Here is a 27,269-nt window from a genome sequence, read left to right as displayed (position 1 = left end):
AGAGATTTGAATCTGTAGCATGAGTTAGAATTTTCTTTACCTTTACTGACACTCATTTTAAAAATGAAAATTTAACAATCCAGTGAGTACTAAGTAGTCTAGAATCAAAGCCAAAACTGAGTTTCCCTCCAGGAAGGAAAAAAAAAAAAATAAAGGAGTAAAACTTGTTGCTGCCACATGGGGGCGCTGAAGGATGCCACTGCCTTCCCTACCCAGCCCAGGCTGCTGTCTTTCCCAGCTGTCTGTCAGAAACTGTGGCTCTGTGTGTCGGAATCCTACAGCAAACACAAAGTCACCACTGCTACTCTGGGAACCTTCCCCGAGCCTTTGAGCCAGGGACATTTCCTCTCTGACCTCACGACCACAGGCACCAGCGATTGTCCTTGCCACTACTGGTCCCTGCCCCCAGACTAAACTTGACCTTAGCCTATCTTCTACTTACTCGGAGAAAAGAGCCCCTAACCACCTTCTCTTTGATCTCTTTCTGTAACACTTGCATAGACTTGCAATGAACTGCTAGGAGGTGGGAGGGGGCATCTAAGCCTGTAGCAAATTGTTTCCTAGGATAAATGGGTGTCGAGACCCCTGAGAAGTGTTTGCATCCCATGAGAAGCAAAGGGTATGCCTGGGGTAGGAAACCCAGCCTGATCATGTGAGTAGAATGGATCTCCAATGGCTTTCTCTCCTGGTCCCAAGTCCTGTGAGTTCCTCATGGCTGGTTCTGATACATAGCATAGAACTGTGAAATATCAACCTCATCAACAGCCACGCTAGGACAGAACCTTGTCCCCAAAGTCACAGACCCTAGAGGGCCTGAGATGTCCTGCCAAGAGGCCGTGGCAGGCTCCCCAAAGCTCTGCCCACACAAAACACGAGTTTGGTGCTACTGTTGTTGTATGATGTGGTTTAATGAGAATCTGAACAGTACCTAACAGCAGATGGCCTCCGCTCGGATGCCCCCCTCCCAGGACCCATGGTCATCGCCATCGCGAGGGGGGATGGACTTCCTCATCGCCATACACAGCACCTCGTCGATGTAGATGGTGTTCTCCTTAACCTGGATTTCCTCCTGCAGGGCCAGCTGCCTGCGGTACAGCGCCTTCAGCTCTATCTGAGCCTGAGCCAAGGTCTCCTTTAACCTGGAAGGAGGAGGAGGAGAAGGAGGAGGAGGAGGAGGAGGAGGAGGAGAGCATGGAGAACCATCACTTGCTCTGTACCACTTTCTCCAGGGGCAGGGTGATGTGCTTGGATAGTCAGCCAAACTGACAGCGCTCATGTCCTTGCTTTCTGGCTGGTGGCACAGCAGTCTTACGACACATATTTGCTGGATGTAGTGGGACACTATCTGTAAACCCAGCTCTCAAGGGATGGATGAGGACTTAAAAGTCAGCCTAGGCTACATAGAAAGTTCAAGGCCAGTCCCAACTACTTAGCAAGAACTGGTCTCAAAATAACAAGAATTGGGGGACGCTGCTCAGTGGTGGAGTTCTTGCCTAGTGAGCGCAAGGCCCTGAGCTTTATTTTCACCACTAGGGAGAAAAGCCAAAATTTAGAGCAGCAGATATTATCTAAACATCTGCATTTGGACTTTAAAACAAAATGTCGTGGGGTTGAGATCTGCTTCATGGATAATACAACCTTGGCTGGAGTTATCAGGCCTGGTGTCTAGTAAGGACATCCTTGCAACCTGACAGAGCCAGCAGCACCCTTGGCCATGCCCCTCCCTGCAATTTACGACATGGTCTGAAGTCACATCCCGGCAGGGCCTGGCCCACCTGGCAACATTTTGGTTGATCTCCTGAACCTCCTTGATCAGCCGATACTGGGCAACATCCCGACACAGTTCCACATTAGGCCGGTGTGTCCTGGTCTCCAGGCGCGTGTGCGCGACCTTAGCAGGTCCTTCTTGGTCCAAGATGGCGGTCTCAAGAGCGGCAATGTTTTTCTCCTGGGAAGCAATCTCTTCCATAACCTGACGGAAAGGATTGGAGTCAGTGAGGCTGTGCTCCTTGGAAATAGTGACCAGGTGCATTCAGAAGACCCAGCCTCGCTTTCCCACCTAAGCAGAACCCCAGACAGTCTGATCACGTGTCGCCAAAGCAGAGATGCTCGCCCAACTATGGAACCCAACCCCGGGAAGCACCAAGCGGATCTGACTACGCTTCCCCCACCCTTCCCTTACATCATCACTCACACAAATGGTTTGAGTTCCCGGAGAATGTCCTCAGCAAAGGATTGGCCATTGTTGTGATTTGAATGAGAAACGCCCTTCAAAAACTAAACACTTGGTCCCTGGATGGTATTGTTTGGGTGGTTATGGAACCTATAGTAGGTAAAGCCTTGCTGGAAGCAGGCTTTGAGGGCTTATGGTCTCATCCCACTTCCTGTTTTCTCTCTTTCTACTCTGTGTGGGGATGAAAATGTGAGATCAGTCTCCTGATCCTGCCATCAAGCCCTCCCTGACAGGAGGCACTCAGCCTGCATGGCTTCAATCCCTAGTCCTGCCAAAAATAAATATTTTTCTCCTTGAGTTTTTTTTTTAACTTTACATGATGAAAAATTGCACACATACTGAAAGGTAGGTAGGCTAATGAACCTCTTTTCCATCTATAGATAAATAGATAGCCTAACTCAGCATGGTGGCACATGCCTTTAACCCCAGCACTTGGGAAGCAGAGGCAGACAGATCTCTGTGAGTTCGAGGCCAGATTGGTCTATGTAGTGAGTTCCAGGACAGCCAGGACTACACTGTAAGACTCTGCCTCAAAAATAAAATCCAAACAAACAAAGATACCCAATCTTCTTTCATCCACGTGTCTCTCTCCCCACCCCTACCCATTAGCCTACTTGTTTTGTTTTGTTTTATTTTTATTTTGGTTTTTCCAAGGCAGGTTTCTCTGTGTTGTCCTGGCTGTCCTGGAACTCACTCTGTAGACCAGGCTGGCCTCAAAGTAGATCCACCTGCCCCTGCCTCACGAGTACTGGATTGAAGGTGTGCGCTGCCACCTGGCTGCAGCCTAATTATTTTAAAGTAAATATCACGTATTACATCATTTCAGGGTCAAATATTTGAGTCTATGTCTCTAAGCATAAGGATTCTGCTTTTCATGTGGCACAGCCACGGTCTGTCTGTCACCCCGAGAGCACAGTCTGTCTGCCACCCCGAGAGCACAGTCTGTCTGTCACCCCCAGAGCACAGTCTGTCTGTCACCCCGAAAGCACAGTCTGTCTGTCACCCCGAGAGCACAGTCTGTCTGTCACCCCGAGAGCACAGTTCCTCACCAGCCACGGTCTGTCTGTCACCCCCAGAGCACAGTCTGTCTGTCACCCCCAGAGCACAGTCTGTCTGTCACCCACATTAGTTCCCACATCAGATGACTCACAACCCTGTAGCTTCAGCTCCTCAGGCAACTCACACGCATGTGGCACACAAACACATAAATAAAACTGAAAGTGGTCTTTAAAAAGATACTACAATATTTGAAATTTAGCAAATGTAAGGGCAGCTTGGCGGTTAAGAGGACTTGCTGATCTTTCAAAGAACCTGGGTTCTGTTCCTACCACCCACATAGTTGTTCACAACCTCTGCAACTTCAGTTCCTAGCTATCTGATGCCCTCTCCTGGCCTCTGTGGGCTCTAGGCATAGACATATATCCAGGCAAGACACTCATACACATAAAATAAATAAATGATTATTTTGAATTTAGCAAATGTCAATCCCTTTTACTTTGTTGCGATTGTTTCTTCTACTTCAACTTCAAACTTAGCTAAGACCCTTGGTCTTTTACAGCTGCATTTATAAACCGATGCATATTTTGATACCTAAATGTCTTAAATAGGAAAACCTTTTGCCAATCTAATTAGTAAAACAAAAAAAGATGAATCATATGTTCTCTTAAATATCCTAATATTGTCGAAAATTTCAGGGCCAGCGAAACAGCCCAGGGGGTTAAGGCACTTGCAGTCCAGCCTCACAACCTGAGTTTTCCAGAACCCACATGGTAGAAGGAGAGAACTGGCTTCCCGCATCTTATCCTCTGGGCCGCCATGCACGCGTGCATGTATGTAGGTGTGAGGCTGTCATGCACACGCACACGCACACACACACCCTTAGTCTCTGTGACCATTCCCATTATTGGGGTTGCAGAAGAGCACCTCTGCTCCTGGCTTTTGTGTAGGTGCTGTGGATCTGACCTCAGGCCCCAAGGCTTGCCCGCAAGTCCTTTACCACTGAGCTGCAGCCTGTTTTATCAGCTTTTTGAAAATTGTCATATCGTGTAGAGATTCACACTGACATTCTCCAGTGAACAGCTCTGAACAGTGTTAGAACGCCAAACAGCTCATTACAGGGAAAAGAAAACCATGTGAAACTGATTATTTGTTACACAAAAAAGTGATTACTGACTTTATTGTAGTCCCTGGACTATTTTCTGAACAACCATTTCCCATAATGAATAATCTCAAGTTTCTGTCCTTTGGACACATTTCCTATAGCTGCTGCCATCAAAGGTGGTGCAATTAGCCGGGAACGGCTTCCCTGTTCGGCCAGTGGGCGAACGGCTTGAACCCTCGCGTGCAGCCTCACTCTTGCTTTGAAACACTGCAGTGATGGGATTTTCTGATCATCGATTTCCGGGAGTTGAGACTATCGTGACTGATGCTTGGTCTAACGATGCCAGCGTGAAGTGCTGTCATTCTGGGTCACTGCACAGCAGGGTCGTTGTTTCTACCCCTAACCCATACACGCTGAATGCTCCACTGGGCCTCCAGCGTGTAACACTAGAGTCCAGTTTTCCTGTTTTAGTACAATGTACACACAGCGTGCCTTGGTTTGAATATTTGTGTCCCTTTCAAAATTTATACCGGCCAGTCTGACCAAGCTCCAGGTTCAGTAAGAGACCTCAAAATCATAAGGGAAGAGTAATAGAGGAAGGCATCTGAGTTCAGATCCCCATCGCACACCTTCGTAAAAAGCCAGGTGTGGCAGAGCACATACGTAACCCCGTCACTGGGGTGGGGGTCAGAGATCAGAGGCTCCCCAGAGCTTGCTAGTCAGTGGGTTCAGTGAGAGCCTTGGTCCCAGAAAGTTAAGTAGAAAGGAATGGAAGAAAACATTCAAAGTCAACCTCTGACCTCCACATGTGGTTAACACACATCCATACAAGTACACATATGCTACACACACATATAAACACAGTAATATTCAGATGTACTTTGCATAAAACAGCCGGGCCTGTCATGTGGCGCTGCACTAACTTCCACAGTGAACTTGATTATTTCTCCACCGTCATGCATTTCTTTAGAAACAGCAGCTCAGCAGTTCTGTGGGCTCCACAGCCCTGCACTTGAGTGAATTCGCCATGCTTACATTTCCTCGTGGTTTATTTTAGCCCAGGGCTAAGATTGGAATTTTTCCGAATCAGAAGACGAACCCTCCACCATTGCTAACAAATGTTGGATGCTTTTGGAAATTAGCTTATGATGTGACCTCAAAAGCCGTCCTCCTTGAGCCTGGTCCTCCTTGAGCCTGGTCCTCCTTGAGCCTGGCCTAAAGCTTCCAGGCAAGGCAGCCCCGAGGTGCAGGACTTAGGATGCACTCACCTCGCCTGCACCTGGGGTCAAGCTTCTCTCAGACTTCAGGGCTATCAAAGTTAAAGCCTAGCTTTTCAACGACATTTTCCAACTCCCAGCAGTGGGTTCCGACCTCAAAGCAAGCCAAAGGAACTGTTCACATTTCAGAGGTCACTTACAGCCCAGTGAAGGAGCAGCGACCTCACCCTGGGCTGGGAGAGATTTATGCTAAAAGGCAGGTATCAGGAGAAGCAGTTGACAGGAATGCGCAAGCGCTCCCCCTAGAAACGAACACAACCAATTAAAGCCATTTGCTCGCACATTTTGTTAGCATCTGGCAGAACGGAGCTGAATGAAATGATATTTTTAGATGAATTATGTAACAACTCGATACAGATCGGTATGGGATTTCCTAGGAGGCACTAACTTTGCATCAGAACAAAGCAAGCCACTATCTCCTCACAACAGAATTCCTCTCCTCTTAGAAGGAGACCAGTGTTTAAAAACTACACTCCATCACTGTGATTACTGCTACTACTGAATTTCTGTCAGTGAAGAATTTTTGGAAATGTGTTGTCTTCCTTGCTGTATAAATACCACCACAACACCAGTGATTGATGCCTGTTGGCCCAGAATGCCTACAATAGATACTATTTGACTTTTTTATAGAAAAATATTTACCACCTATGCATCTGGTTATTTTAAACACTATTACTTAATCATAAATCTCTCAGAGGATTAAACACGGTTTACCCTCTAAGTAAGCAGTTGTCTCATTGCAAACAAAATGAAAGCTGAACATAGTCCTTTCAACTTGCAAAGTCTCTTCCTGGGCAGGGATGACCCCACCAAATGGAGGCCAAGTGAGCCCCTTCCTCGTGGGACTTAGGTCCAAGGCTTCTAAATGAGGATGTGGGACCCCAGAGTCACTCAACGCCCATGCTTGCTTATTCTTCTGTCCGTGTAACTCTGCCCACACTCAGGCGGCTGTGTCTCTATTGGATCTTGAAATTGGAGACTCTAAAGACAGAAAAATGGTTGCCCACAAATTCTTGATGCCTTTGAACTTGAGCCACTGATTTGTAGTACACTAAGAGACTGTATATGTTAGAGTTTTGCTTTGTGAAACAAGGTCTCACTATGTAGCCCTAGCTGGCCTGGATCTTGCTATGTAGACCAGGTTGACCTGCTTGTCTCTGCCTCCCAAGTACTAAGATTAATGTCATATGCCACCATACTGGGTCCTGTATGCATTAGATTACTAGATTTTAAAGATGTGTGTGTGTGTGTGTGTGTGTGTGTGTGTGTGTGTGTGTGTGATGTGTGGTGTGTGTGCAGGTGCCCATGTCCATGTGTGCATGTATGGAGGCCAGAAGTCAATGCTGGGTGTCCTCCCCTATTGCTCTCCACCTTCTTTTGTGAAACAGGCTCTCTCAGTGAATGTGGACCTCACCACTCCAGCTAGACTACTTGGCCAATAAGTCCTCCATACCCTTGAATCTCCACAAAAGACCCCCAGCACCACCCCCCAGCATCAGCATCCACTACAGTGTGGTCCATGCCCCCACCTTTAACATGGATGCTGAGCATCCAAACTCAGGCATCCCTTATGCTTGCACATCAAACACTTTACCTATTTAGCCACCTCCCAGCCCCAAAGAGTTAATTACCTAATAACATGCTAAAATCATTTTTATATTGAAAGTTAAGTAAAATACTATAAAATCAATTTTATTCACTTTTTCTTTTGTTTTGTTTTGTTTGTTTGTTTTCTCAAGACAGGTTATCTTTGTGAAACAGTCCTGGTTGTCCTAGAACTCACTCCGTAGACTAGGCTGGCCTTGAACTCACAGAGATTGTGCCTGCCTCTGCCTCCTGAGTGCTGAGATTAAAGGGGTACACCACACTGCCTGGCTTCACCTACTTCTTTTTACTGTCTTAGAAGGAGCTACTAGAAGACATAGGTGAGAAACATGGCTTGTATTATACACCCCCCACTCCCACCCCACCCCCCACCCCCACCCCACCTCACCCCCAGCCATAGCTGCACTAAAGCCTCAGTTTCTCTCAGCTGCAGAAGCCCTGGTATGATCCCCATATTACGGCGTGGCCAAGGGATGCAGAGAGCTAGAAGGATCTGCGTAAGTCCTGCAGCTCACCACTGCCAGATTCTAACGTGGGTCTCCATCTGTTACATTCAAAGCGAAGCCCTATCCCACTAGACTCTACTTCTCCAAGTCTCTGAGCTCAGACTGTTGACTGACCACTTGCGCTGGGGACACCAGGTCCTGAAGCAAGGAAGCTGTGTGGGAGCTAGATCCCGTGGACTCGGATGGGTAAGTTTGCAGGGACTCTGCCAGCTCTTTGTTAACCAGGGGCTCTGAAATGGGTCACAGTGGGCATATTTACACCATGGGAATTCTACACCTCAGAGACTTGTTTTTGACTCCTAGAAGCCATTTGAGTTATCACTGAGTAACTAGCAGGGACAGTTGAGCAGGAGCTGGGGTTGAATCTGGAGAGACTGGGTACTTCGGCTCATTTGAGTTCAGGGTCCTCCTCTGCGTGTTCCATGAGGAGTATCCAAGGCCATGCCCAGATCACAGCCTCCATTCTCCTGCCCATCTGTCCTCTGCAGAGTACATGCCAGCAGAGGCCCAGGACACACAGACATTTGTGCTTCCACGAGAAGCCCTCGTGAATACAGTGTGCCCCCAGGGACCTCACCTTGGCCAGATGATCAGCCAGTTTGTCCCTGGCATCCTTGGTCTCCTTCAGCCCGTTTATGAATGCCGTGTCTACCACGTCACACTGTCTGCGCAGGTCATTGGCCGTCTGGGACAGGATGCGGTCCACCACGGTCTTCAGCGCCATCGAATTGTTCCGCTGCTTGTCCGCCTTCTCCACGTTGGTATTAGAGAAGTCCAGCCAGTCATCCAGACTCACTGAGCTGAAACACAAGTTTCTCCCTTGGGCTGGGGTAGCAGGAACAACCGCTGAGTATGACTAGAAACTAAGCTACCTCCAACCCCACAAGTACGTAGGATGTTTTTCCATGATTGGGCAGAGCCAGTGGCAGTCTGCCAACAGCAGTATCTTTGGAAACCTCCCATGTCTGTGCCAGACACTGAGCTGGCACCTAAAGGAACCACCTCGTTTCCTCCCCCAGGAAGCTTACTAAGCTGCTTTTAAGACCCCAACTTCCCAGAGGAGAAAACAAGCTCCGAGAAAGGAATGAACTTAGCCAAGCTCTCACAGCTGGAGACAATGAACATCAATAGAAAAATACTAGAGCAACCACAGCTGCAACCTAGCACTCTGGGTGAGGAGGAACCAGGAGCTGCAGATCACTAGTTTGATGAGGAACTGTTAGCAAACTTGATAGATATTTTAATACATGTTTTTTGAAGATTTACTTTTATGTGTATGAGTGCTTTGCCTGCATATATGTCTATGTACCACATGCGTGCCTGGTGCCCACAGAGGCAAGAATAGGGCATCAGATCCAGTGGAATTCGTGAGCCTCCATATGGGTGCTGGGACTAGAACCTGGGTCCTCTGTTAGAGTTAGTAAGCACTCTTAACTCCTGAGCCATCTCTCTGGTTTCTAAAAATTGTTATTCATGAACACACACCACAGAATATATGATGATATTTAGAAAAAAAAGGAGGAGGAGGAGGAAGAAGAAGAAGAAAAGCAGGTGAGCCCTATTAGAAGAATTCAAGAGAGTATCCACTTTGGGGGAGTAGAAAAACATATCAGGCAGAAGGAAACTGAGGGAGACTGAGACAGGAGAATCTCCAGTTTGAGGCCAGCCTGGGTTACATCACAAGCTTTTTGTCTCAAGAATAAGAAACAGAAGAGGAGGAGGAAAAAGAGGAGAAAGAGGGAGCAGAAGGGGCAGGCAGAAAGGTATCCATGGGAGTAGAGTGGAGGCATTTCTTGCCCTGTATCCCTGAGGACCACCTGAGGATTCTCCACTTTGGGACTAGCGGCAGCCTCTGATTAGTCCCCAGAGGTCCCTGCCTCCCTTGCCTTAAGGATGAGAACAAATTTGCCAACTTGTTCTTCACGAGTCCAAAGATGAGATGCCAGTTCTGAGGCGCCATGGCTTCTCTTAGACCCCTCTCCTCCCACCTTTGCCTCGCTTTCTCTTCCATCACTTAGGATGGGAGGCACCAGCTTCCATGTCGTGAGCTGTCCTTGGACAAGTTCATAAAGCTGGGAACTGAGGTCCACATCATCACATGAGTCACCTTGGAAGTCGACTCCTCCCCAGTCGAGCCTTAAGATGGGTGCAGTCCCAGCCCCAGTTTGATGTACACCTAAGGATACCTTGAGCCAGGCCGCCAGCTAAGCTGTGTCTGGTCTCTCAACCTACCCAAGATCACTAGATAAGAAACATTTATTATTTATTCTAAGAAGATAAGTTTGGGGGTTCTTTATCTTTCTATGTTTTTATACATTAAAAAGATACAAATACAATGATAATTGAACTTTGTATTTAGTATTTACTATATGTATTTCATATATATATATTTAATTTAAAAAATCAGGGGCTGGGTGGTAGTGGTGCACATCTTTAATTCCTGCACTTGGAAAGCAGAGGCAAGCAGATCTCAGTGAGTTCAAGGCCAACCTGGTCTACAGAGCAAGTTCCAGGACAGCCAAAAGCTACACATACACACACACACACACACACACACACACACACACACACACACACACAGGAATGAGTTAGCTCTACAGTTTAACACTAATTGAAAATGCAGGTTAAATGTCCAGTGAGTGGCCTCAGCAGGTAAAACTGACTACCACCAAGCCTACTAACCTGAGTGGGATTCCCCGGGACACACATTGTAGAAAAACCACCCCCCACAAGTTGTCCTCTGACTTCCACGTGGGCACCAGTGTCCCCACCCATCTACGCACATTTAATACACACATTTAATTTAATACAAATTAGAGGCTACAAAAAGGACACATACTTTTGCAAACTAAACAAAATGGAGCTGAGTGTCAGATGTGCGTGTGTTTCTGTGGATCTGTGGTAGCTCAGAGAAGGGCTGGAGTGGGGAGTTATTATCCACCCATCGCTATAGTTTTTACAGTCCTCCACGTGTTAAATTATAAATAGAGGAAGGAATGAGTTGTAAGTCTCCGGACATACTGTGCCAGTCTTTCTTAAAGTGAGAGAAGGCTCTGGGCAGGGGCAGGGTAAAGCTGCTCAGCAGATACCTTGCCCAAGCCTCCTGGCTCGGAGGAGCTACAGGATGCATCCCCTGGCCCTGTCAGACAGAGAGGACCGGATTTTCCCAGCACCACCTACACCAGTCGCAGGACCCCACTCACTTGGGCTCGATTCTCACAACATTCTCAGAATATTTGATATTTGGTGAGTTATTGTTGAGTGAGAAGCAGATGTCGTCGATAGTTAAGGCCGCAAACTTATCCTTCAAATCCTTCTCCAAATTGTACTTGGCAGAGCGATTCAGCCTGAAGGAAGAAGGCAAACCAGGTTTCTCCTTTGGGAAAGGCCTGGCGACACCTGCAGGGTCACGGGAGGCCTTGGAAAACGAAGCTGAAACTAGGTCCTTTCAGCACGGCCTCTCCTCATGCCCCACTTCCACGTCCCCAATGCACACAAGTGCCACTGGATGCCCGGAGACCAAGCCTCAGTTGGAAACTGTACCGAGGGGTCAGCGTGGCCACAGAGGACTCTAGTTAGTCACCCTGATGAGATGCCACCACAATTTTCCCCTCACCAGGGGTCGTCAGTGGGGGAGGCAGGAACCCGAACTCCATGCCAGCGTTCCACCGGGGGCGCAGATCGTCTTGTAGGGTGCTGCACACCGGTTCCCCCAACTCGGGTGGGGTCTGCGGTACCTGATCTGCTCTGTCGTCTCCTCCAGCGTGCGCTGCAGCAGAGCCATGACGCCGCGGATGATCTCGGCTTCCTTCAGCAGCTCCTGCTCCACCACATCGTGCACCAGGTCGATGCCCACGCGCTTCTCCCTGGCGGGGAGGGGCAAGAGCGTGGGACACTACTTTGTGCCTGTGTCTCTTCAAAATATCCAAAACACGTGCAGAAACCTGGCCTGAAAACCCCACATAAACACCCTCCACCCCCATCCCCACTCCCCACCCTGCCGCCCTTTGTTTTGTTTGATTTTTGTTTGTTTGGTGGCTTGCTGGCTCTCTAGTTGGTTGGTTTTTAAGACAGAGTCTCCCTACGCATCCCGGGCTGATCTCCTGATCCTCCTGCCTCAGCCTTGAGTGCTGGGACTTAGGGCCGGTCCCATCCTGCTTGCTGTCCCTTACTGCTCTGAAGTCCTCCCCTTTGCACTTACTCCTTGCAAACAACTCTGTTTTAACCTAGAATTTCAAAGACAGCTGTTTTTTTCCTTGGTCCTAGACTTGTTTTTAGACCAAAACAAAAAAAAATTAATTTTGTTCCAGAAAGGAACAAAAAATAGTTCTGTTTCAGTATTAGTAACAAATAATCCCGACATTGGTATTACACCACTGAGCCCTGGCTGTGTGACAGGCACTGTTTTGTTTTGTTTTAAGGTAAATATTACCTCTTGATTTGTTTGATTCCCCCCTGGCTGTGTGACAGGCACTGTTTTGTTTTGTTTTGTTTTGTTTTGTTTTAAGGTAAATATTCCCTCTTGATTTGTTTGATTCCCTTCTAAAGGAACCCAGCCTGGAGCCCGCTAGTCAACTGTGCTTCTTCCACTGAACTATACCCCTCACCCTTCTGCTCGGGTTTTAAAATACACATGGGACAGCTGAGTCTCAGAGGAGTGAAGTAACTTACCCAGCATCACTTGCTACACAACTCCCCAAAACCACCCCACTGCCAGATACGTTGTTACTTCTACTGTTTGGTAGGCCTTGGTTTGGGGGATCCCCTAGCCACTTGCTGTGGAACCTGAGGTGTATTCTGTAACATTTGTATCTTGATGTCCCCTTCTGTAAATGGGAACAACTATTAGTACTTCATAGTACTGCCAAGGACAGGACAGAAAGCAGTGTTCCTGCCCCACCCCACTGTAGGGTTAAGACTGCCCCTTTAGGGGGCGGGGTTTGCTTCCGGTGAATGCCTGCCAATAAATGGGCGCGCGGGGAGGCGGCTTGGCCCTTTTTTTTCTCCCTACCTCCTGTACTACGCTGGAACTCTGGTTCTGTAAGTTTATCATTAAAGTGGTAAATATTCTTTGATATCTGTATTGTATTTATTTTGCGCGGATACAATTGATGCCCCACGTTGGGCACCATTCTGTAATAATAGGGGCGGCGGGGCTGCGTCCCCAGCACCCTGGCTGCCTGCTCGGCTAGCTTATGCCCCAAAATAATTACATGAACACTGTATTCTTTTAAACACTGCTTGGCCCTTTAGTTCTAGCCCTCATTGGCTAATTCTGTTATCCCGATCAACCCATCTCTAATAATCGATGAGCACCCGTCTTACCAGGAAAGGTTTAACATGTCTAACCTGGCGGCTTGCTTCATGGCATATGTCTGCCTGGGAGCTGGGAATATGGCGTCTCCCTGAGGCGTCTGCTCCAGAGAGCAGAACTGTCGAGTCTGACCTCACTTCCTCTTCCTCCCAGCATTCTGTTCTGTTTACTCCACCTACCTATGTCCTAACCAATAAAATGGGCCAAGGCAGTTCCTTTATTAGCCAATGACCTTCCTCCATCACCCCACCCCTCCCTGTACCTAGTACATGCTCAGTAATTCAGCACCCTCTGCATTAGAGTTAGCCTCGGGTTTAGGAGCACACTGCAGGTGGCCTGTCACCGCCCTTTGCCTTCATATACTCTCTGAAACTATTTGGGGACCATTGCCTGGTCACTGCCTGCTTGCTGCACAAGGTCAGGGCTAACTATGGGGGAACTGGGCTTCTCCTGAGAAGAACACCACATATTTGGGAACCTGCAGAGGACTCAGGGCTCCCAAGCTCCTCTCTTTCAGGGCCTGGAGAATTCACTGGACAAACTAAGGGCCTTGAACTTTATCTTGTGGCTATTGGGACTCGGGGCTGTAGTTACAAGGTTTGAAGCTTGGGGTGACCTGTAAAACTCAAGACTTGGAGAAGGTCATTCAAATGTCAGTATGGGGCTGGGAATACAGTAGAATGCCTGCCTAGCACTCATGAAGCCCCGGGTTTGTCCCTACTTCCTGTAAACTAGACATGTTGGTACATGCCAGCAACCCCAGCACTCAGGAGGTGTAGGCAAGAGAATCCAAAACCATCCTCAGCCACATAGTGAATGTGAGGCCAGCCTGGGCTACACAAGCCTCTTATGAAAATGAAAAAGTCAATGTGAACAATATACTGGGTTGGAAAGGGCTCTGCTGGAGCAAAACCACCCAGGAAAGCCAAGCAGGGTGGGACAGCACTGAGGCTGAGGCAGGAAGATGTGCCATTCTAGACTTTCCTAGGTTGCCAGGCCACCCTGAGCTATAAAGTGAGACCCTGCCTAAAGAGAAACCCAGACTCCTCAATTCATTATAACTCTCCAACTGAACTAGAAAAGAGGTCTAGAAACTGGCATCGCCTAAGAAGAGAAGAATCCTATTCCTGGATTTAGGGCACCAACAGCAGGGTACTCTATGAGTCCCAGCAAGCTTATGTCTCCCAGCCAGCAGCTACAGTGGGATCTTTCTCACCCTCTTTCCTGGAAATGGAGCCTCTGGTGCTTTAGCTGAGCCCCTGGCTGCCCCAACTGAAGACAACCATTTCCTGGCTTCAACTGGTGTAGTCGTGTGATTATGTTCTGGCCAGTGGACGCAAGTACAGAGAAATGGTGAATGCCAACCTCTACTTATTCATCCTTGCTGGGGAAACAATGTCTGGAGCTTGGGCTGCCATCTCCAGTCATGAGGTAGCCTAGGGATTAAGACCTGTGTTCTGTGAGGCAACAAAACATTGGCCTCCAGACAGGGAAGGAAACAGCATAGGTCCAAACTAGTCCCTCTGAATGTGGGTGACAGTTGCATGACCGGGGCAGAGTGCAGGGCACTGGCAGTGGCACCAGGATTTTCCCCTACTGCTTGTACTGCCTTTTTTTGGAACTTGTTCTCTTTGGATGGATACCTTGTTCAGCCCAGCTATAGTAGGGAGGGCCTTGGACAAAAGACAAAGCAATGTGCCTTATCCTCTCGGAGAAGTAGACGCAGGGTGGGAGAAAAGTAAAGGGAATGGGAGGAGAGGAGGGAGTGGGAACTGGGATTGGTATGTAAAATAAAAAAAATAATTTGTTTTCTTTTTTAAAAAAAGGTATATCATATTCTGTAGCCTCTAAAAAATAATAAAATTCTCTCCAAAGGGGGAAAAACAAAACGACAAAACACTGGCCTATCTAGATGACTTAAAAGTCATGGGAAAGGGGGCTGGAGAGATGACTCAGCAGTTAAAGAGTACTGGCTACTGCCTGTTCTTCCAGAGAACCTGGGTTCAATTCCCAGCACCCACATTGTGGCTAAAAATATCTGTAACTCTGGTTCCGAAGGGATCTAGCACCCTCTTCTGGATTCTTCTGGCACTGCCCACATCTGGTACACAGACATACATGCAGGCAAAACACACACACGTACATACATATAATATGTAGTGATTTTATTATATAATAAATATTATATATAATAAAAATAAATCTCAAAACATTCTTGGGGACAGAAGAGGAAACATTTTAAGATTAATCTTGTGATTTTGTAACTGACACTCACAGAAAACTGAGCCCTAACTCACAGTTTTAGCTAGAGGACAGCAGAGTCCATGCATGAACCTGCACGCCTTCCACAGACACCACGGGCACGACGGGCCCCATCTCAGACCCAACAGAACACCTGCCGGTTCGCCTGCTCAACCCCACCGTTTAGCGCAGTCAGCTTTTGCTGCCTCGCACCGACTTCCGCCGCAGTGACTAACCTGTAGGCCAGGCACCGCTCGGTGATGTGCAGGGGCTCCTTGAAGCTCTCCAGGGCTTTCTCCAGGCGAATCTTATAGGTGAGCAGATCATCCGTCTGGTGCACCAGCTGTTCAAGTTTGTCATCTAACTCCTTCTTCCAGAACTTGAGCTCCTCGAGTCTCTGCTCTGAAGTACACACGTGTCACTCCCAGGTTTGTCTGCTCTCGGTGGAGGCAACTGTGTGTGTGTGTGTGTGTGTGTGTGTGTGTGTGTTTGCTGTGGCGCTGGAGACTGAATCCAGGACTCTCGCTTGCTTTCCCAGCCCCACTCCTACCCTGTGACGCTACCTGAGATTTTCTCATTTCTTAGAGCTGTGCTTCTTGGAGAATTACCATCATCTCTCCTCCTCCAGGCAGGGTCTCACTATGTATCCCTTGCTAGCCTGGAACTCAAAAGAAATCCATCTGCCTCTGCCTCCTACGTATTGGACTTAAAGATGTACTTCACCACACCCAGCCCTTGTGACATTTTTATAAATGCTGATCAGTAATGGTGAACACTGTAGCTCAGTTGGTAAGAGCTTGTCTGGCATGTAGGAGGCCCTGGGTTCAGTTTCTAGCACCCACACAAACTGGGCATGGTAGCAGGAGGCTGTGATCCCAGGCCTGGGGAGGTGGAGGCAGGAGAATCATAACTTCAAGGTTGTTCTCTCCCTCTCTCCTCTCTCTCTCTCTCTCTCTCTCTCTCTCTGCTACATAGTAAGTCTAAACCAACCTGCATAACACTGTCTCAAAGATAGATATAAAAATGTTTATCAGCAAAAGGAAAGTGAGATATTTCTTCTTACACTCAACGTAATATTTAACACTCTAAACTCCAATTCTTCAGTTGCTCACTATTTTAATGTTAATAACATGCATTTATTTATTTATTTATTTATGATTCAATCTTGCTATGTAGATCAAGTTACCTTTGAACTTTCTTTCCTCTGGCCTCAGCCTATGAGTGCTGGGGGGAAAAGTGTGCACTACCACCCCTAGCTGATAACTCTCTGTGGTGTGTGGGTGTGTGTTTGTGTGTGTGTTTGTGTGTGTAGAGGCCTGAGGGGTCTAATCCCCCTCAGAGCTGGAGTCTTAGGTAGTTGGGAGCCACCTGACATGGTTCTAGGGACTGAAATTGGGTCCTGTGAAGGAGCAGTATGCACTCGTAGCTGTTGGGCTATCGCTCTCAACCTGTAACTCTTAAATGTGTATCGTCTGGAAAGTCAAGCAGCATGACCCAGTCTGAGGAGTCCTTGACTCCCCCCCACACACCCCTCCTCCCCATGGCCACCTCTTAGAGCGCTGACCTCAATACCCCCATGATTAGCTCTGGTGTCTGCTCTTACCAGTGTCCTTTCAACATCAATTTAATGCTATGTTGATTTTTCATGATGAAAGATAATGATTTGCATTTTTTCAGAGCTGAGGACTGAACCCAGGCCCTTGAGCATGCTAAGCAAGCACTATAATGCTGAGCTGTGTCCTCTGTCCTTGGATTTCTTTAAAGCAACTCAAAACAACAGCCTTCTTCCATCTCCCCGCATATTTATATCAACATTTTATCAAACACTAGCTCACTGTCTACTGAATTTTTAACATTATTTACACTTGAATCCAGTAGCATATTATGATAAACTTCTTGCATAACTTTCTTTTTGCATGATTATAATTGCATTAATGCTTTATTTTATTTTTTAAAAAGATATAAAGTGTTCTGCCTGCCTGTATGCCTGCACACCAGAAGAGGGCACCATATCTCATTATATGATGGTTTTGAATCACCATATGGTTGCTGGAAATTGAACTCAGGACCTCTGGAAGAGCAACCTGTGCTCTTAACCTCTGAGCCATCTCTTCACCCCACTTCGTTTTCATTTTTATGGTAAGACAAAGAAGTAATTTTGTTGGCTTGCTTGTTTGTTTAGAGAGTATCTCACTCTATAATTCAGTCTGGCCTTTAATTTCCACTTTTTCCCCCCTTTTGGTTTTTCAAAACAGGGTTTCTCTGTGTAACCCTGACTGTCCTGGAACTCACTCTGTAGACCACACTGGCCTCAAACTCACAGAGGTCTGCCTGCCCTGCCTCCTGAGTGCTGGGAATAAATGCGTGAGCCACCACACCCAGCAAATGGCCCTAAATTGTTCAGTCCTCCCACCTCAGCCGCCAGGGGCTGGGATTATGCGCTATGCCATCATATCTGACTAAAGGCCAATTTATTAAACAGTACGAGGAAAAGATGGCTGATACAAAAGCCGACTGCATAATAGCTAACAAATGCAGAATGAGTAGCTTCACATCTGAATCTTAAACGTCTTAGGTTCTAATTATGTAATTATAGATGTCCTCTCCTTAAAATAACATAAGCATTAACATGTGCATGTCTGTGTGTATGCCATGTCGTGCTGTGTGTATATATATGCACACGTGTGTGGATGTGTGGGTATGTGCATATGTTATGCATACTCAGAAGCCAGGGGACAATGCTGAGTGTCCTGCTCTATGACTCTCTGCCTTATTCCTCTGACATAGATTCTCTTACTGAACCTGGTGGCCAGCGAGCCCTGACAATTCTTCTTTCTCTGCCCCCCATAGTGCTGGAGTTAAAAACAGTGCCTGGCTTTTTATGTGGGTTCTGGGGATCTGAACTCATTTCCTCATGCTTGCAGAGCAAGCAATCCTACACGATGAGCCATCTCCCCAGCCCAAAAAACTTCTTTCTCGGAGAAGATGAGATTGTGCATATCTGAGTTATAGGAAACATATAGAGAGTAAGATGGTTACTATAGCAACCACTTTGGGAATGGAGAGATGACTCAGTGCTGCTCCTGCAAAGAACCAGAGTCCAGCTCTCAGAACCCACATTAGGTGCTAAAAACTGCCTGTAACTCCGGTTCTGAGGATCTGATGCCCTCTTCTGGTCTCCACCAGGCATCTGCACTCACATGTGCATACACAGGCACACAGACAAGCATAAAAGTAAAATCTTTTTTAAAGTAACCCCTTCATGTTATTTGTATTAATTACTAATGCCTCCTCAAACTTTCTGACGCAACTGCTAGTGTCCTGTCAATCAATCCCAACTAGCCTAGTAACCTACTGATGGTGGTTCCCTTTGTCCCCCTGCTGTGACCAGAGGACTTTCTCCACACCACTGCATCAGGCCATGGCCCTTTGGTCTTGTTTGCAGGAGCCTCCCGTGCATTTCTCAGATGCTGGCGTCCCATTTCCTGAGCTGTGCTTCTTTCTCTTCCATTCACCCCTTCAACACACAAGCACACCCTCCAGGAACTCCCTTAGACACCCATGTGGACACGCATGTTACGAGCTGAAGCCTTTGAAAAGCTGCAAGCCTGAGCACCCCTTCTTCTGCCCTGACCACTGGCGCTGTGTGGTGCTCAGGTTTATAGTACGTGAGCCCTTCTCATTCCCATTTCTGATGTCTCTCTGCTTCCTTCTAGTTTTCAGAGTTTTGTGGACCAGAGTGAAATGCTGCTGACCCCCATTCTGTCTCTTTTTCTCGAACAATCTTATGAATTCCTCCATCTTCCCTGTGCTCTGACATCTCACACTGCTGCCAATCTTACTGCACCGGACAACAGACACCAACTTAATAAAATGGTTTTCATGGATAATTTCTTCTCCTTCCCTAGTTTCTATTGACACTCCAGAATCCCTATTGATCCCTGAGCCTCTGACTGAGCCTCTAGTTCTCCTATTTTTTGTCTCCTTTCTCCTTTTTCATTATTCTTGGAGAATTATGCAATTTTATCTTTTAAAGCTTCTTTTGATGTCTAACTTTTTCCTGTTTTCCTGCTTTTCATTTTCAAAGCCCTTTGTTCTTTCAATGTCTCTCTTTCAAGGCTGCAGCATCTTCCTCGAGTCTGGAGGATCTGTTTCTTGCGTGATGTCCTGCCTCCTGAGTTTCCATGTTTGCGTGTGTGCGTATGCATGTGCATGTGTGTGCCATGCCAAAAATCTTCTTCAGGTGTGTAACAGATGTGCTGAAATGCTGCTAGGAAGCTCTGTCTGTGATGACAGTGCTTGTCCACTAGAATCTTTGTGTACAGAGCCATGAAGTGGGGCCCAGACGTTTCCCTGGAGGCCCTCCAAACACGCATATCTGCAGATCCTTCTTTTCAAGTCAGTTAATTTCTCCATGGAAAGATCTTCCAATCCCTTGTCAGGTGGGAAGACATGTCCAGGCCAGGTTACCAATGTCCTGTGAACCAGCCAGTCACTGAGTCCGACTTCAGGTGTTCTGGGGCATGAGAGCAAGCTGGAATGAATGGAGAGGGGCTCCTTCTAAAGATTTCCAACACTGTTCTGTTTCCAGCTCTGTCTTGAGTCTCCAGCCTCAGCCTCAGCAGTAGTCGGATGCACCCAGCTTTGCATATTCCAAGGTTTCTGCAGCGTGGATCAATTAGTCCAGTGTCCTTGGCCCACCCCAATTGTCCATAGTTCCTATGTGTCCAGCTGCTTTTTTGTTTCCCAGTTTCCAACATCAAATGCTCATCACTTTCTGCCGCTGCTTCATCCCCACCCACCCATCCTTGTCCGAGGGGCAAAGCCTTCAAGAGTCTTTTACCGTACTTTGGCTGGAGTTTAATAAGGGAGAAATCCTGTATTCAGGGCCTGCATCTGTCACACAAACTAAAGTCCCGTCCGTCGCCCCTCCCCCCTGCTCTGCAACTGGCCTCCACCCATCCACTGTGCATCTTTTATTGCCCTACTAGGCCGGCTACCTAGGAAGCCACCAGTGATCTTCAAGTCACCAGGTCAAATACATTTCCCACTCGCCTTTCAGCCTCCTCTGGACTTAGATTGAGTACCATAAGATGGAGGTATCCTCACCCACAACGCCCTCACTTTCTGTATTCCACGGCTTCTTCTGTTCCCACCCTTGGCGCATGTGCTGTGCCCTTCCCCCATTTTCTCCTTCACTACGTTCTCTGACCAACCCCATCTAGACTGCTACCTTCCATCACTATGGGCGAGGACGCCCTGATTCCTCTCGCTTCCTCCTAATTTCTTATCGACTGCCTACTGGACTGAACCGTCCAAAGTCAAGGTCCCTCAGTCTTGCCACAGCTTTGGCTCCCTCACCTCCCGCTCACCCGGCATTCACCGCTCCCACTTCTGCACCCTGGGCATCAGCTCCCACACCCTGCCTGTCAGCTTATCCTCGGTTTCTATTCTTAAAGTTTATCTATAAATTATTGTTGCTAATTAGTGTGTACCTTCCCTTCATCTAAACTGCCACTGTCTTAGTTCAGGGTAATTTTAGTGGTCTTTTGAGGTTTTAATGCTCTTTTATACTAGAATGAGTATGTCTTCATCAACTTTCTCCTAGGAACCATCTAGTACAATACTGGCCATATGTAATAGATGAAGGATCAAGTCGATGAGAGAATTTCCTAGATACACTCACCAAGCTAGGGAGCCATACAATCAAGTTTTGAGGGACACTGGCGCATTCATCTTGGGACATATTTATTTTGAGGTGCTTAAAGCAATATAGGTAAAAATATAAGGCAAACAGTATGGTTTCCATAAAAGAATTCTGATAGGGGGGCTGGAGAGATGGCTCAGAGGTTAAGAGCCCTGGCTGCTCTTTCAGAGGTCCTGAGTTCAATTCCCAGCAGCCACACGGTGGCTCACAACCATCTATGTGATCTGGGGCATACATGCAGGCAGAACATTTTATACATAATAAATTAATTAATTAATTAAAAAAATAATTCTGATAGGGACAATTTCTATTAGTAAAACAAAGAGGATTGTGATGCGGTTTCTAATGAGTGATCAGGGGAGAAGGAACAGAAAGGGCTGGGGCTGAAGAGACAGCTCAGAAATTAAGAGTTCGGAGCCAGCCACCCATATGGTAACTCATAACTGTTTGTTACTCCAGGCCTGGGGGATCTGATGACCTCTTCTGGCCTCTGTGGGTTCTTGCACACACAAAGTATACCCAGACACACAAGCATACCCATAACAATAAAAAAAAATCTATCTTTTCAAGAAGAAAGGCAGGCAGTGGTGACACATGCCTTTAATCCTCACATTCAGAAGGCAGAGGCAGGTGGATCTCTGTGAGTTCAAGGCCAGCCTGGTCTACAAGAGCTAGTTCCAGGACAGGCTCCAAAAGCTAGAGAAACTCTGTCTCAAAAAACTAAAAAGGAAAAAGAAAATTCTTCTTTATAAAAGTATGCATGTTTATAAAATGCAATGAGGGCAGGAAACACTACCAGCACCCAGAAAGGTCCTGCCTGGCTCTTTCCCTCCACGTTTCCACATACACTGTTGTTGAGTTCTCATAGTGCGAATTAATTTTTCTTTGATTTATAAAAATAAAATAATGTGGCCAGGCAGTGGTGGCGCACACCTTTAATCCTAGGCCGGGGGAGGCAGAGGCAGGCAGATCTCTGAATTCAAGGCCTGGTCTACAGAGTGAGTTACAGGACAGCCAGGGCTACACAGAGAAACCCTGTCTTGAAAAATCAAAAGACAGAGAGAGAGAATATGGTCTGTACCCATTTGTATATTCCTTTTTATTTTCTGAACATCTTCCTGGGTTTGTGAGATTCCTCTGCATTAAGCTGCAGATCCGCCAGCTCTTGCTGCATGTGGGGAGATACTGTTTACCCATCCGCTATTGGTGAACACTTCAGCAGGGATCTTTAGGAAACAGACATTGGGCTTCATAGATAAAAGCACAAGAGCAGTGTGAAAGTTTATACACACCCAACCTTAGCAGGTGCCACCACCGCCTCCCCAAGTGGTCGTACCAATCGGGCCTTGCACTGCAGCGAACCGGTTCTAACTGCCGCTCCTCTTTCCACCTCCTCCCCAACACTTGGCACTTTTCCTTTTCTTTTCCTTCCCCTCTTTCTCACTAGCCATCCCTGTGGGTGTGTGATATCCTCTCAATTATAGTTCCTTCTTATAATCTCAGGACTCAAAAGGCTGAGGCAGGAGAACCACTGAGAACTCAAGGCTAGCCTACTCTACAGAGTGACAATCTGTCTGAGAAAAAAAAAAAAGCCCTCCTCTGAAAGCTTCATGGCTTTACCCTTTCCCAGTTAGACGCGCTCGCAGCTAGATTTGCTTTTGCAGATGTGTGTAACGAGGCAGGGGTTGGGGTGTAACTTTTCCTTCAAGCCGGCCACGCCTCTCCACCTCTTTAGAAGAAGCTTGCCGGTTTCAGCAGGAAGGCTGGTAGTATTTTTAATTGGCATTGTATTGAATCAATGGGTCAATTTGTAGCACGGAAAATCAGGTTGTAGTCACTCTACGGGGCGAGAAAGATACTGAATTTTTCTATGCACTGATTTCCACATCCTGCGTTTGTTTCTGACCTCTTTGACTTGGTGCAGTAATGGGCCGTAGTTTTCGGTGAAGAACTTCTGCACACCTTTGGCTAGCATTACTCCGAGGCGTTTCACAGGCTTTGCTGTGTTTCAGTGCTGGGGCAGCGCCCAGGGCCTGAGAAACATATTCTACCACTGAGCCACACCCTAGCCCTCCGGTTTGTTTTCTTTTGTTCTGTGCTGCAGTTATTTGTGAGTATACACGAGGTGTGCACGTGGTCACATGTACCACTGCATGCGTGTGGATGTCAGAGAACAAGTTTGTTAAGCTGGCTTTTTCCTCCCACTTCCACCCGGGTTCTGGACACCAAACTCAGGTGGCTAGCCAAGTCATCTTTCAGCCCCTTGATGGCTTTTGCTTATTGGTTATTGTTATTGTTGTTTTCTTTTCTTTTTTTAATACAGAATCTGTATAGTCCTGACTGTCCTGTAACTCACTGTGTAGACCAGGCTGGCCTTGAACTTAACTTTTTTAATGCCAGTGAAAACAGCTACTTTTAAACCATTCAATGAATCTATGACATTTAAGATGCAGTTTGAAAATCAGTCCTCATCCCTCCCTCTTGTTTTACCTCATCTCCTGTGTTACCTCGCTGCTCATTGGCCACCCAAATTGATAGCCTCTGGCTTGTACATAAGTATTTGGCTGATCGCTGTCCATTTTATTTTACATTTGTTGATTTAAGATCATCATTCTTTCTTTCCTAATTTATTTATTTATTGGTTTTTTTGAGACAGGGTTTCTCAGTGTAGCCCTGGCCATCCTGGAACTAGCTCTGTAGACCAGGCTGGCCTCAAACTCACAAAGATCCACCTGCCTCTGCCTCCCAAATGCTGGGATTAAAGGAGTGGGCCACCTAATGCCTGGCAAGACCAAACATTCTTTAGGTGCTATTTTTCAGCATGAAATTGTCAAGGCTTACTTGTCCTTCCTACAAGACCCAGGTCCAATGTTTATCTCTAGGAACTTCCCCAGTTCTCCCGTGCCTGCCCTGCCTGGCTTAGCTCTCTTCACTCAGCGCACATCTGGCTCTGTACTGATCGATGAATTTCACACCCTTCTCCTTTCAAGGTGGGAACCCATGACAGCACAGACTCTGCTCGTCCCCTGTGGTGGTCCCAGTGTATGGTCCCTGCAAGCTATCAATAAATGGGAGTCAGACTGGTGAGTGAATGAGAGATGGTTGAAAATCAGATGGTCTTGCTGTGTCTGTCTTACGGCACTGGTCTTCAACACAGAATCTGAAGAATGAACACGTTCTGCCCAACTCCATACTTCAAACATGACACTATCGCTAGCCCCCAATAGCCTCATCAGGATGCGGTTACAAATATACTAAGCACATTGTCTTACCGAGTTTCTTATTCACATCACTCTGAGACTTCCTGGTGGTCTTCTCGATTTCATCCACAAGCCTCTGGCTCTCTGCCACCAGGCGTTCAGATCGGGACCTTTGGGCCTCTGCTCTGTGGTACTGGCTTTTGTTAGCAATATACCACTCTGCGGGAAGGAACCTGGGTGGAGACTGCAGTAGTTTGGCCATTTCGGATATCCAATGTCCTGATCAAACACAGACCGTTTTGCATTAATTGAAAGAGGTGGGTTCTTTGTACCATTGTCACTATCATCAAATTGTGACACTTGTATTGAAACGCACAACAAACCAAAAACTGGACCAAGGGGGGCTGGAGAGATGGCTCAGCGGTTAAGAGCATTGCCTGCTCTTCCTAAAGGTCCTGAGTTCAATTCCCGGCAACCACATGGTGGCTCACAACCATCTGTAATGGGGTCTGGTGCTGTCTTCTGGCCTGCAGGCATACACACAAACAGAATATTGTATACATAATAAATAAATAAATATTTAAAAAAAACTGGACCAAGAAATCAATATTATCAATATGCCAAGCCTTTCTGGTCCCTCATGGCCACTCCTAAGCACACAGGATAACCCCTAATTTGATCTTTAATGTTACCTATAAGTTCCTTTGGTTTTGAACCATTCACAGTATATTCTTTTGCATCTGATGCCTTTTATTAAAATCATGTTCCTAACAGTGGTCTGACTGCTTATAATGTAGCTCATCCATTCTCACTGCTAGGTAGTGTGCCAGATGACTAAGTAAAAATCACCCTTTTTCTGTTGTTTATGGATGTGTGGACTCTTCTCAGTTAAAGCTATCAAGAATGCTATTAATATTCTCCTGTATGTCTTTTGAAAACAAGGAATTTTCATTGGTCTTGCTGGATCACAGAGCGGTGTCCTGATTAATTTTATGTCACCTTGATACATACAGTTATCTAAAAGGAAGGAACCTCAGTTGAGATAATGCCCCAATAAGATCCGGCTGTAGGACATTTTCTTAATTAGTGATTGATGGGGTAGAGCCCAGCCCATGGTGGGTGATGCCATCCCTGGGCTGGTCATCCTGGATTCTTTAAGAAAGCAAGCTGAGCAAGCTCTGGGAAGCAAGCCAGTAAGCAGCACCCTTCCATGGCCTCTTCATCAGCTCCTGCCTCCAGGTTTCTGTCATGTTTGAGTTCCTGTCCTGACTTCCTTCGATGATGAACAGCTAAATAGACCCCTTCCTCCCCAGCTTGCTTTTTGGTCATAGTGTTTTATCACAGAGTCAGAAACCCTAAGTAAGACAAGCAGTGCTCTTCCAAATACATGAGCCCAGATATGTCCTCTAAGGAATAAACAGGTGTGACATCTGTAAGCCAAAGCCTGGGCATTGTGACTATGTTACAAAGAACCACTGTCATACCTGCCTTCCATGGACAAAGCTGAACTCTGAGGGGCTCCCTGTCTGGGCCCTACAACCCTAGCACCGGTCCTAGGTGCCTCTGAAACCTTCACAACCACGGATGGAGTCGGATCTTGACTAGGCTGAGCACCAAACCCCACACAGACCCCTTGGACACTCCTGAACTCCCCAATCTAGTCCTCTCTACGGCCTCTCCCGAGTCTATCTCAGCATGACTTCCTGAGATTTAACTTTGAACAAGTGTAAGCAGTCTCAGAGAGAAAACCTAACCATCAGGGCTGATGGCGGATCCCACGACACACGGCTGTGGGTAGTGAGAAGGGATCAATGAGGTGAATCGAGGTTCGCTTACCTCAGTGTTTCCAAGAACACAATCTAAGGTGGGGGCCTCCTTACCCCAACTGAAGATCCTGGAGGGGAAACTGCGGTCTCTATGGCAACCGCACGCGGAAGGCTGCCTGGTCAGAAGACTGCGCAAGCGCAAACGTGCGCGCTCGTTGCTAAACGGAGACCCGTTCAAACTTGGAGCTGACTACGGATACTCCGAAGTCTGATGCTGCTGGGAAAACGTCAAACAGGCGGCCGGGTCACGCGCTGTTCCTGGTCCCTGAGTCTCTGACTACAGTTGTACTGCGGGGTCGAACGTGGCGATGCCCCAGCTGCAGACAGCCCGGCATCACCAAGCCACACAGTGCGCTCTGCGTGTGGTAAATGCTCCCAGTCGCTTGCTCGGAAGGAGCTTTGAGGAGAGAGACCTGCATGCAAGCCTGGCGACACACACAGTGCACGATGGCTCCAGATAGGGGTAGGTAAGAGTGGGTTTTCAGCCAGATACCTTCTCCAAAGACGTAAAATTCACCAAGAAATGAGCGTTTCCTCGGTCAAGATAGCACTACTAAGTCATCTTGAAACTGTTGGGTTGGGACGTCAACCATTCAGTGCCATGGTCTGGAGTTTTAGGACAGTCAAAAGCACCGCTTTGAAACACGTTCATTTTACAGGCAGTACGTTTATTTTATTTTTTTTTAAATATTTATTTATTTATTATGTATACAATATTCTGTCTGCGTGTATTCCTACAGGCCAGAAGAGGGCACCAGACCTCATTACAGATGGTTGTGAGCCACCATGTGGTTGCTGGGAATTGAACTCAGGACCTTTGGAAGAGCAGGCAATGTTCTTAACCGCTGAGCCATCTCTCCAGCCCCCCAGTACGTTTATTTTAAAAGACTTTGCACTACTACTGGAAATGGGAAATTAGAGCTGGCAGTGTGGTAGAAAGCAACCATAAAGAAAGGCATAAAATTTAATGTCTATTAAAAACAGTGTAAAAGCAGTAACAAGCTGGGTGAGGCAGCCCACGCCTGTCATCTCAGCTCACCAGAAAGAGACACCTAAGGTGAGGACTCAAATCTGAAAGACCTATTTGAAATTAGCACTCACTCACCTTTCATATATGTATGTTTTTAATTCTGGTAGAACGTCTTTTTTTTTTTTTTTTTTTTTTTTTTTTTGGTTTTTCGAGGCAGGGTTTCTCTGTAGCCTTGGAGCTTGTCCTGGAACTAATTTTTGTAGACTAGGCTGGCCTCGAACTCACAGAG

General features: G+C 47.0%; 1 protein-coding gene across 5 annotated transcripts; it reads right to left on the bottom strand.

Moving 5' to 3' along the window:
* Positions 1 to 902: 902 nt before the first annotated feature.
* On the bottom strand, positions 903 to 26,464 carry Tekt1 (tektin 1). 5 transcript variants are annotated; one of them, XM_041664797.1, is made up of 8 exons: positions 26,021 to 26,464; positions 24,257 to 24,463; positions 15,514 to 15,679; positions 11,460 to 11,588; positions 10,926 to 11,069; positions 8,300 to 8,522; positions 1,776 to 1,972; positions 903 to 1,139 (listed from the first exon to the last, which is right to left on the bottom strand). In XM_041664797.1, the coding sequence occupies exons 2-8, from the start codon at positions 24,444 to 24,446 to the stop codon at positions 929 to 931; spliced, it is 1,260 nt and encodes a 419-aa protein (XP_041520731.1). In that variant the 5' UTR covers positions 24,447 to 24,463; positions 26,021 to 26,464; the 3' UTR covers positions 903 to 928. The 5 variants fall into 5 exon arrangements, with proteins under 5 accessions (XP_041520731.1, XP_041520733.1, XP_041520735.1 ...); XM_041664799.1 differs by having other exon boundaries at positions 26,065 to 26,464; XM_041664801.1 differs by lacking the exon at positions 26,021 to 26,464 and adding an exon at positions 24,561 to 24,696.
* Between the last annotated feature and the right edge of the window lie 805 nt (positions 26,465 to 27,269).

This window comes from Microtus oregoni, unplaced genomic scaffold, assembly GCF_018167655.1.
Source record: "Microtus oregoni isolate MIOR12 unplaced genomic scaffold, Mior012 000015F_ref0000493, whole genome shotgun sequence".
NCBI lineage: Eukaryota > Metazoa > Chordata > Mammalia > Rodentia > Cricetidae > Microtus > Microtus oregoni.
Note: the sequence above shows the minus strand (reverse complement) of the source record. Positions and strands in the feature narration are given on the sequence as shown.